This window comes from Elephas maximus, chromosome 12, assembly GCF_024166365.1.
Source record: "Elephas maximus indicus isolate mEleMax1 chromosome 12, mEleMax1 primary haplotype, whole genome shotgun sequence".
Lineage (NCBI taxonomy): Eukaryota > Metazoa > Chordata > Mammalia > Proboscidea > Elephantidae > Elephas > Elephas maximus.
This window is the reverse complement of record NC_064830.1, coordinates 59,891,432-59,903,355: the sequence shown is the minus strand read 5'-3', so window position 1 is coordinate 59,903,355 and position 11,924 is coordinate 59,891,432. Positions and strand designations below refer to the sequence as shown.

Sequence of the window (11,924 nt, the reverse complement as noted above, 5' to 3'; positions counted from 1 at the left end):
TTATTTGTTTTCTTCTGGTGCCTGAGGGTTTCTTTTGTTGCTCTCTTTCTATTTGTTCAAGTTGTAGGGGTAACTCCTTGAATTTGGCCCTTTCTTCTTTTTGTACATGTGCATTTATTGATATAAATTGACCTCGGAGCACTGCTTTAGCTGTGTCCCAAAGGTTCTCATAGGAAGTCTTTTCATTCTCATCTGGATTCTATGCATTTCTTTATTCCATCCTTAATGTCTTCTATAAGCCAGTCATTTTTGAGCAGGGTATTGTTCAGTTTCCAAGTGTTTGATTTCTTTCCCCTGCTTTTTCTATTGTTGATTTCTACTTTTATGGCCTTATGGTCAGAGAAGATGCTTTGTAATATTTTGATGTTTTGGATTCTCCTAAGGCTTGCTTTATGACGTAATATGTGGTCTATTCTAGAGAATGTTCCATGTGCTCTAGAAAAGAAAGTATACTTGTCTGCTGTTGGGTGGAGTGTTTTGTATATGTGTATGAGGTCATATTGGTTGGTTGTGGCATTTAGATCTTCTGTGTCTTTATTCAGCTTCTTTCTGTGTGTTGAAGTCTCCTACTATTATTGTGGAGTTGCCACTGAGCCGTTTCTATTAACCACAATGACCTTCCTCAAGCATGGTAGATACAGAGGTGTAAAACAGATAGGTGGCAGAGGCTGAAAGTCCAAGGGGGTGCCAGACAAGGCACGGAATGATATTCTGAGGTGCCACAAATATGAAAGGTGCCTGACTGATGCAGCCGGACAAGAGGGGGGAAGGCATTTCTGCTGATGTATCTCTTTTATCAGTTTCTATTCATCTTGAAATTGGGAGAGAGGCGCAACTTAGAGATTGCCCCTGGGTGCTCCTTACCCTGGCTATGCCTCTGTGGCTGGAGCCCCCTGCAGCCATTCCCCCAGGCTCCAGGGATGGCAGGGAGGTGAGGAGGGGCTGCTAAGGGCAGATGCATTTTCTGGGAGAGGAGGGTAGGGGTCCAGACAGAGCTTCTCACTGTACCTCCCTCCCCCACCCCAGCCCACAGGCTCAAATACCTGGGGCTCCTGTGAAAATTCAGGTTCTGCTTTAGTGGTTTGGAGAGATCTCTAGTACTTGTTGAGACTGTGCCCTGGCCACCTTACAGACACTGTGGATGCTATCCCTCCACCCCCATGGCTTCACCTGGGCCTGCTTCCACTCTGAGTCCATGACTCCAGGGGAGCCCTCTACCCAGGGACGGGGTCAGCAGAGAAACGCTCACCCAGCCATCTTCCAGGGGGCAATGCTGGGGCACTTTGCACCAGGCTTTCCTGGCTGTGCCCCAGGTGCCCACACTGACCTTCTCCACCCAGACGTCTTTTCTTCTTTCCCTGCCTCACATCCCCCTCCTTCACTGGTGCTTCCTGGGATGACCCCAATAAACTGCTTTCACCCCAGCCCTGTCCAGGGCTCCCTTCGGGGGAACCATGGTCAGACCAGGAGCGTCTGGCATCTGTGGGTGTGGGACACCAATGATCTGAGGGTCCCACAGCACTTCCCTCAAAAACCCCCAATCCCCCCAACCCCAGAGAGCCTGGTGACCTAAATCACCTTTCTGATCGAACTGACCACAGGGTCTGCCGTCAGCATCCAAACTCTGAAAATGCAGATGGGGACAGAGACTTGGGAAGAAAGGACAGGCCTAGCTGGGTGGACTTGGGGTGATGCAGAGGGAGCTGTCAAGGCATCAACTCAAGCATTCAAGAGTTTATTAGCCAAGGGGACAGAAGGGACCGAGCCTGACTCAGCAAGGGCTTGGCCTAGGTGTCCCCAACTCTGGGCAGTGTGTCGGCTCCATGGGCTCAGGCTGGCTGCAGGAGCAGGGGCGCCCAGAGCAGAGACAGCAGCAGCAGCAGCGAGGACAGGCCTGTCCCTGGCGGGCCGCAGCCCATCAGATCCTGGATCCAGTGGAAATGCTCACTGACGTTGGTGTAGACGCCAGGCCGGTTCGGGCGACCGCAGCCAACACCCCAGCTCACGACTCCAATCTGATACCACACATTGTCCAGTTCGCAGACCAAGGGTCCACCTGAGTCACCCTGGGGAGCAACGTGTGTGAGCCTGGGCGGGGGTACTGGGGCAGCGCAGAACTAAAGGAGAGGCCAGAGAGCAGGGGCTGTGCAGCTGGACAATCAGCTGAAGCGACTGAGCCTCAGTTTCTGCATCTGCAAAGTGGGGCAACAACCCCTACCTCCTGGGGCTGGCGTGAAGTTCAATTTGTGGGAAACCAGGGGCAGGTTGTACACTCTGGGTCAGTAATAATAAACTCCAGGGTGGGGGTAGGGCAGGGGGTTGGGATGTCGGGGCCCCGAGGCCCTGGTGGGGAAGGGGGGACACTCACAAAGCAGGCGTCTTTGCCACCTTCTAGCTTGCCAATGCAAACCATGTCTCCCCAGATGTTATGGTGGAAATCAGCCCCTCCCAGGGCTGCCGTGGGGATTAAAAGAGGTAAGATCATGGTGCATGGCTTGGGGGTCGGGAGACGGTGCTACATGATCAGTCAATAAGAGGCAGAGGACTCCCCGAGACTATTGCCCTGAGATTCTCCTCTTTATACCTTGAACCAAAACTAAGCCCTGAGGTCACCTTTGAGGTAAAAACAGATTGCGTACTGTGTGTCTTTAAAAATTCATCTATATGAGACCAAACGAACTAACAATTACTTTAAAGGAAAGATGGGAAGGTAAGAAGGCAGGGAAACTAGATCAATGGAAAAGAACAACCAGAACAGAAATATGAGACTGTTCACCCATTGTGAAGAAATGTAACCAATGTCACTGAACGACTTGTGTAGAAGCCGTTGTTGAACAGGAACCTAAATTGTTGTGTAAGCCTTCACAAAAATCACAATAAAATCTTATTAAAAAAAAAAGGGCTGCACGTGTTTTCTCATGAAAACTCCAGGAGTCAGTAAGACGGGAAAGTGGGGGTGCATCTCAGGCCTGGTTGGGGGTGCTTGGCAGGGGCACTCACATTGCAGGCATCTTTGGTGCCATCCTCAGTGCCTGCACAAACCATGTCACCCCAGATTATAGAGCGGAAACCAGACTGATAGTATAGGTGGTTACACATGGTGGTGTTTATGATGGAGATCTGAACTTCCTGGAGGTTGTATGGAGGCTCCAGCTCTGTTGGGGGGTGGGGACAGGAGACAAAGAGAGATGGTCAGCTGAGACTCAGGCTGCAGGGTGGGCTGTGGGGCACCCACAGAGTCTGGGGCAGGGCTCTTGTCCCCAGCTCTTGCCAGAACCAGCACCTTGGGGGTGCTCAGTAACCCCACTGGACGGCCAAGAGGGTGAGCAGGCTGCTCCAGGGCTACCTGAGACTCAGTTTCCTGATCTGTAAATGCGAAGATGGCCCCTGCCCCAGCGAGTGAGGGGACTCCTGGCCAAAGAGTGCACAGGGAGGGGCCACGAACTGGCTTGTGGAGGATGGTAAGGTCCGGCTGCAGGGTCCAGGCCCAGGACCACAAAGTGCAGCTGGCTGTGCCCCTGGGCCGGCATCCGCTCACCCCTTGCAGCAGCAGCACTTTATGTAGCTCCTGCCAACTCTAGAGGGAGGCAGATTTCCCCTGGAGCCCTCCCACCTCCAATGCCAGGCGTGCAGCCTTGGGGACATCTCTCCCTCTCTGGGCCAATGAGACTGGGCTTCTCCTCTATTTACTAGCTTTGGGGCCCTGAGCAATTCCCACAGCTCTCTAAATCTCAGTTTCATTATCTGTAAAATGGGTATAAAAACTTCATTCTAAAGTGAAGGTGTGTGGCCTTGGGACATCTCCCCCTCTCTGGGCCAATAAGTCCTGGCTTCTCCTCTATTGGAAACCCTGGTGGCGTAGTGGTTAAGTGCTACATCTGCTAACCAAAGGGCTGGCAGTACGAATCCACCAGATGCTCCTTGGAAACTCTATGGGGCAGTTCTACTCTGTTCTATAGGGTCACTATGAGTCGGAATCGACTCAATGGCACTGGGTTTCGTTTTTTTTGCTTTTCTCCTGTATTTACTAGCTCTGAGGCCCTGGGCAATTCCCACAGCTCTCTAAATCTCAGCTTCAACATCTGTAAAATGGGTATAAAAACTTCATTCTAAAGTGAGTTCCGGGAGGAGCAGAGACTTGGCTTTGCTCACTCCTGGGTCCCAGAGCCCAGAATAGTGCCTGGCTTGAGGCCTGCATGCAGGAGTCGATCTGTTGTCATCATTGTCATGATAGGGAGTTGCAGGAATGCGCTAGCCCTGGGAGCAGTGGGGAGGAGCACTGCAGGCAAAGGGAGTGTGCCCATCTGAGGCCACAGGCCCCGGGGTGCTTTGGGGATTTGGGGTGAGAAATGAGCAGGTGCCAGGTCCCTGCCGACTTGGGGGTGTCCCAAGGATACCCCCCCGGGGGCTTCAGTGGGAAGCCCAGGGTGGAGGAGGATGGCTTGGATCAGAAAGCTGAAGCAATGGGCTCAGTCCTCCAGGGGAGTTGACATGAATTAGGAGAGACACAGAGGGCAAGGAGAAACTGAGTATGTGGGGGAACAGGGGCACCATGAATGTAAGTGCGATGGAAAAATGAACACTTGCAGTCTCACGAATATGCCCCCCCAAAAGCCCTCATCCTTGCATTTACAGAGATAGAAACAGGCTGGGGTGCACTCCTGGGCCGAGCTGGCTGCCCTTTCCAAGGCACATTGCTGGCCATATATCCAGCCGGGAGCGGAAACTGAGAGTTTGGTCCAGAAAACCCTGCCTGTGCAAGTGGGGGGAATAAAGCAGCAGGTGAGGAGAGAACGCCTGGTGGGTCAGCACAGGCCCCAGTGGGTGAACAATTGGATGCAGATGGAGCCCTTCCCAAACCTGCCTGCTCCCCAGCCTCACCCTTATGCTCCTGGATCCTCCCCCAGCCAGTCACCCAGCAGTCAGTCCGGTTCTGGAACTCCATGGTGGAGTCCACTACACAGACCGGCTGGATGTTCTTCTTGTAGGTGACGGAGGAAGCCAGTTTCAACAGGGCAATGTCATAGGGTGACTGCCCTCCAAAGTTGGGGTTCATCACTATCCTCTCCACCTGGTAACGGTTGTAGTAGGCCCGCACGTTCAGGGAAGATGGCTGGGAAGTCCGCTCACCAAACTGGATGCTCCAGTCTGAAGGATCCATGGACCTGGCAGGGAGGAAGGCGCAGTCAGGGGGCTTAGAAGGAGGCACCTGAGCTCACCTGGGGCCTCTCCGTGGGATGGGAGGGAAAACCCTGGGGTTGCCACTACGTGCTTGTCCTATGTCTGAGAGCCACCCTTAGAGAGTCCTACTCCATGGCCAAAGGGTCCCCTGTGGAAAGGGCAGGAACCCAGAGAGGCCACACCCAATTCAGAGCCCGAGGCTGCGGGTGGGGGGGAAGGGGGTTTGGAGCAGGAGGGTGGGCACCTTCCCCAGCGTCTGACCTGCCAGTCACTCAGCCAGTCTCTGCCTCAAAGAGCCCTAAACTGGGGGGAGTACTACAAGGGACCCCAATGTGGGGTGCTCACCAGGCTGGGTCAAAGCAGCTTTCCTGAGGAGCTTTCCTCACCTCAGGTAATTCCTCCCACACCTGTGGTATAGGTGCCTGCGGTGGAGTGGGTAAGGAAAAGGATGGCGGTGCCATTTGTTTAAAACTAAAAGGACAATATACATAGATGTGCACGGGAATGTTCTGGAAGAACATTCTGGAAGACGCTCAACACGGTTGCCTCCAGGGGGACCAATAAGGACTCCTGACGGTGTAACGGACTGCAGCCAGGCCTGGGGCTCGGAAGACAGCAGGGCCTCAACCACTTGCAACCTGGGGAGGCCAGGCCCAATAGCTCGGTGTCCCCAGCCCGCGTCCGCCCCAGACTCACTTTCTGAAGCAGTGCGCGGCCGTGAGCGCCCAGCGGCGGCTGAGCAGGCTGGCTCCGCACAGGTGGCTTTTCTGCAAGCGCAGGCTGCCCTGCCACGGCCAGAACCCGCGCACCGCGTTCTGGCCTCCCACCACGCGCTCGTGGATATGCCGGAGCCCGCAGGGTGCTGGCATGGATAGACGGACACGCGGCTTAGCACGGAGGACAGGCCATCCCGCCGCTACCTCCCGGGCCCAGGGAGGAAGACAGTGATGCGTGACCACCCGCCCCCGCCCAGGTGATCCGCAGGCCGCTCTTCCCTTGGACCATCACCTACTCGTGAGCATGTTCCACTTCGTGGCACCTGTTGGGTAGGGGGCGATAGGAAAGGTGAGGCGCCCTCACGCGGGCCCAGGCGCCCTGCACCGCGAAGCGCGCTTCCTAGGCCCTTACCTGGATTCTGGGACACTGGGGGGAGTTGAGCAGGTGAGCCCCCCTGCGTCTTCACGCCCTGCCCAAACTTCCCCAGCCCCCAGAGCCCGGCCCAGGACAGCAGCAGCCACAGCAGCAGTGAGCCCATGGCCTCTTGTCCCGGCCTGGCGTCCCCTCTGCTTCCTCCTGCGCCGGCGGGGGCGCCCCCTGGTGGCCAGGGAAGGAGCGGGACCCCGGGCCCACCACCCCTCCCAGCCTGACCTCCCCGGGATCAATGGCTGTTTGGGGATCTCCAGGTCTTACAGTGCCCTTCTTCAGGCTCCCACCGGGGCTGGGTCCCCCAACCATACTCCTTGGTACCCCCCAGGAATTGCTGGCCCTGACTCTTCTGTCTCCTTCTCTGTGACCCAGGGGTCCTGGCTACCCTACCCATTGCCCCTTCCTCCACCCACTTCTTCCTCCAGGACAGTGGACATGCTCACAGCTGGGGACCCCATCAGACCCATGAGCAAATCCTTACTGGGTGGCTGTCTTAGTTATCTAGTGCTGCTATAACAGAAATACCACAAGTAGGTGGCTATAACAAACAGAAATGTATTTTCTCACAATTTAGGAGACTGAAAGTCCAAGTTCAGGGCACCAGCTCTAGAGGAAGGCTTTCTCTCTCTTGGCTCTAGGGGAGGGCCTTGTCTCTTCATCTTCTGTTCCTGGACTCCTGGGTGATCTTTATGTGACATGGCTTCTTCCATCTCTGTTTGCTTAATCTGCTCCTTTTAGATCTCAAAAGAGGTTGACTCAAGATACATCCTACACTATACTGCCTCGTTAACATAACAAAGAAACCCCATTCCCTATAGGGGTTAAGATTTACAACACATATTTTTCGGGGACACAATGCAATCCATAACAGCGCCCACTGGGTCCTAGCTCTGTGCCAGCTGCTGCCAAAGAGAAGATTCTTTATGGGACCCACAGAGTAAAAGCTGGCTTTATTTGACAACCTACAGGGCTTCTAGCCTCCCTGTCTTCATGCTGCCCTGCAGCTGGCTCCACACAATGAAATAGAGCCCCCACACAGCCCTTCTGTCCTGGTGGAAGCGGTTGTAGGGCTGCCTGACTCTTCATCATTGCTGTGAATGGATAACCCAAGGCCAGGCCTAGGTTCCGTGATTCCCTAGAAGGACTCACAGAGCTCAGAAAAGCCATTATATTCATGGTTATGGTTTATTATGGCAAAAGGGTATGGATTACAATCAGCAAAGGCAAAAGGTTCAAAAGGGAGTGTCCAGGAGAGATTAGGTAGGTGTCAGCTTCCAGTTGTCTTCTTCCGTTGGAGTTGTATGGGTAGCGCTTAATTCTCTCCGAAATGATGTGTGACCACACACGTGAGGAACTGGCCACCTGGGAAGCTCATCTGAACCCTGGTGTCCGAGATTTTTACTGGGGGCATAGGCCATTTGCTTGGTCAACCTTAGTTACTCAGTCTCCAGCCCTTCAGAGGTCAATCTGATACTCTGTGGCCCAAGGCCCCCACCATAAACCACATTGTTAGCATAGACTATCTGGCATGGCCCAAGGCCTCAGCTATACAAAGGCACTATTGTTAGGCAGGATATTCCAGGAGCTTAGAGGTTATCTCCCAGAAATTGGCCAAGGGCCAGTTATTTCTTTGAAAAGTACAGGATTTGAACATCACAAACCTGCTGAGTTAACTCTTTATTGCACAAGAACCAAAGATGGAAAAGTGTTCAAGGAAAATCCACATATGCAAAAGAAGGATCTATCTGAATAAACTGAACTGACACCACAGAAAATTGAGACAATATGTGGAACAGCAGACAACTTGGTAAATTCTAACTGGTATCCTCAGAGAGATTCAAGAAGGTTTTATAAACATTAGACAAGATTGCTCAAAGAACAAGAAAGAGTTTTGGTATTTAAAAATATTACTGCTGAAATAAAACATTTTAGAAGGGCTGAACAATAAGATGGACATAGCTAAAGAATGAATTGGTAAAGTTGAAGATAAAGTACATTTTCAGGACTTAGAGCAAAAATTTAAAAATGGCAGATTATATGGGCAAAAATATAAAGATATGGAGGGATATAGAAGATTGGCCATATACTGATAATTGTTTGACCTGGGGGACAGGCACAGGGTGCTCCTTGTACTAGTCTGTGTATATTTAAGCATTTCCATAATAAAATGTGTTTTAAAGAAAATAAGATAAAAGTTCGAAATAAGACAAAAAGACCAGGCCGAACTCTAGAATTATGATCAGTATACCAACAGCAAGGCAAGTATTTACCTGGTGTTATGGATTGAATTGTGTCCCCTCAGAATATATATTGAAGTCCTAATGCCTGTGCCTGTGAATGTGACCCTGACTGGAAATAGCAGCTTTCTTTTGTTATGTTACTGAAGCCATACTGGAGTAGCCACTAAGAACCCATTGCCTTCGATAGGGTTTGGAACCCCATAGGGTTTCCAAGACTGTAAATCTCTATGGAAGCAGACTGTCATATCTTTCTCCCATGGAGCTGCTGGTGGTGAGACAGATACGGTTAACTGTGCTGGCAGAACAGAAGAGCTGTTAAAAGATTACCATCTAGAAGCTGGGTAAACAGGAAGCACACCCTGTCAACATAAGATAAGGATGAAACAACCCGTGAATTATTATCTCCTTCCTAGTGTTTTTCTAGTCCCTTCCCCCTTTACAGGCTCCCAGCGCAAAAGAACAGTGTGTCCACTTTAGTGCGCTTGCGCTGTATCCCATAAGTGATGCCAAGGGCTGCCAGAGGGCTCCATCTTGAATATCAGCAGGTTCCGTCTTGGATTCCAGATGCACGTGCAACCTAATTAATACGTACCGCCATTCTGAGAAGTACCCGCCTCTTGAAAGAAGCCCATTACTTTTTCGTCTCCACAGAACCCATGTAAGCCCTAGACTTGCTTCCCTTTTCGAGTCAGTCTTTTGGAGAGGCTTAGATCCCTGCTGACTCCTTTTGCTTGACTCAAGCAAAATAAAGCTTACTGAAGATAAAGTTTGTCTTTCGTGTGTATTCTTACTTGGGAAAAGACAAGGGACCCTTTGTGTCAGATTGGTGATTGGTAACAGTGGTTTTGAACCGCCAGCCTTTCTTTAGCAGTCAATCACTTTTATCACTGTGCTACCAGGGTTTACTGGAGGAGGGTAGGTCTTAACCCTAATCCCTTCTGAGTGGTGTCTTGTAAAGGGGAGTATAGACACTAAGACACACAGGAGAAAGAGGTACCATATGAAGGTACATCTACAAGTGAAACAGGCTGCTCAGCCATATCTTGAACAGTACCTGAGCCAATTTTTTTTCCCCTTCTTCCTTCTTTCTCTCCTTTCCCTCTCCTAGCCCATCCCTGCCTCCAAGTAAGATCCTGATGTTAACTCCCCAAATGGTTAAGTGTTAACAAATGTTTCCTCTAAGACTGTGGAAAACAAGTGGTATTGATTTAAGCCTGTCAAATAAGACAAGGATGGTGCCAGCTACCCCCTGAGCTGATGGGATAATGGCAGGAAAAGATCAACATGTTTGAGATACGACCACCAAAACCAAGTGGAAGAAAGAGAGCGCACATGCCACAAGTCCCTAAAACTTATGGCCCCTTTTCCCTTAAAAACCCGAACCCGTTGGTAGTCTGGTGAGACAGATGACTTTAGGAGGAGATCATTCCCCTCTGTCTCCACATACCGGTATATCTAATAAAGCTCTTGTTACCCACCTCACCCTGTCTCAAGAATTGGTATTTGCAGCAGGCGGCTCTAACTCGCGATATTGCGGTAACACAAGTACCCAAAGAACAACAAAAAATGCCCAGGGCTACCGACAAACAAGAACCCTCCCTTAGATGCCCTGATTTGGACTTCTAGCCTCCAAAACTGTGAGACAATTAATTCCTCGTGTTCTTTAATGCCACCCACTTGGAATATTTTTTGTTATGGCAGCACTAGCAAACTGAGACACTTGGTGTTGATTCTGTATGCTCCATGTGTCTGTCTACAGCAGTGTGCACTCCCCCAGATTGGATAATCCTCACTTTGAAGAAGTGTGTTTCCTGCACTTTGTATATTCCTAATGGAACATCAGCTCAAACAAGGAACTTAATGAACACGCTTGGAAAAAGAGGACTGTGAAGGTTGATTGCATTTCAGGGTTAAACGCTTTGCAGGGGCTTTGGATACCTTACCTCCTGGTACCATACTCAGCAGGTCTGTGCCACTGAAAAGGTGTGAATTCTAAGTAACAATTCATCAATGATGATGATAATGACTGTTGTGATGTCTTCAAATGGAAATGTGTTAGCTCTTAAATAATTCTAATTATCTAGGAGCTCTCAAACACAATTTCTGGGAGCAAACTGGAAAAAAAAAAAACCAAACACTCAAGCAGGCAGTATAAGCCTTTATCTCCATAAAGTATCAATGAATCATATGAAACTTCGGTTTGTTTTGCAATCCTAAAATAGTTAATAATGTTAATGAAAATACTTATTTGCAAGCCAGACAACTATTCCAGCAAGTACATCCCAGGTTATATATTCCAATAAGTTAGGAAACTTGGTGGTACAGTGGTTAAGAGCTTGGCTGTTAACCAAAAGGTCAGTGGTTCGAACTCATAGCCACTCCACGGGAGAAAGATCTGGCAGTCTGCTTCCGTAAAAAATTACAGCCTTGGGAGCCCTATGGGGCAGTTATACTCTGTTTTACAGGGTTGCCATCAGTTGAAATTGACTTGATGGCAATGGATTTTTTTATAAGCATAAGTGGGTTAAAGCATTTCATTTATTGTAAGTTTTTCTAGACATATATGCAGTTTTATTTTGATTGTCAAAATAAATTTGTGATGCCACAACATGGATGAACCTTGAAAACATCATGCTGAATGAAATAATTCAGTTACAGGACAAATACTGTATGATCTCACTTACATGAAATAGGCAAATATAGAGAAGCCAAAGATTGTTCGTGGTTACTAGGAATAGGAGGGAAGGCAAAGAGGAGCTTCTGCTTGCTGGCCGTTGAATTTCTGCTAATGGCGGTGGAATATTTTGGAAAAGGATAGCAATAATGGTGGCACTCTATGAAAAATGTCATCAATGCCTTTGAACCGTAAATGGTGGAAGTTGTGCTGGTGAATATTTTGGTGTGTATGTTTTCACCACAGTATAAATAAAGTTGTGAAGAAATTCCAAACAAGATAAAATCAGAGGATGAAAGATTAAATATCAGACAAAATCAAATCTAAGGCTAGCAGCCTTAAGCAGGAAAGGTAAGGAAATTTTCCATCGATAAAAGTTTAATCCACTGAAAAGATGTAAGAGGGATGAGCCTTCGTGCCCCCCACAACATAGCTGTGAAACACAGAAAGCAAATAAGTACTCAGGAGTTCAACTCCTGGGTGGCACAAATGGCTAAGCTCTGGACTGCTAACCAAAGAGTTGGCAGTTCAAACCCATGCAGTGGGGCCTCTGGAACTAAGGCCTGGTAACCTGCTTCCAAGGGGTCACAGCCATGAAAACCCGAGGGATAAACAAAATCAGGAGAGACCTCCTTCTCCTTGTCAAGTCCCAAATTATTCCATTGGTTATTTTTGTGAGGCAG

The 11,924-nt window shown here is 49.7% G+C and overlaps 1 protein-coding gene across 1 annotated transcript; it reads right to left on the bottom strand.

Annotated features, from left to right (window-relative positions):
* Positions 1-1,829: 1,829 nt before the first annotated feature.
* On the bottom strand, positions 1,830-6,436 carry LOC126087467 (testisin-like). Its single transcript, XM_049905010.1, has 6 exons — positions 6,310-6,436; positions 6,194-6,220; positions 5,878-6,043; positions 4,882-5,165; positions 3,001-3,155; positions 1,830-2,066 (listed from the first exon to the last, which is right to left on the bottom strand). Exons 1-6 carry the CDS (start codon positions 6,434-6,436, stop codon positions 1,830-1,832), a joined length of 996 nt encoding a protein of 331 aa, XP_049760967.1.
* Positions 6,437-11,924: the final 5,488 nt, after the last annotated feature.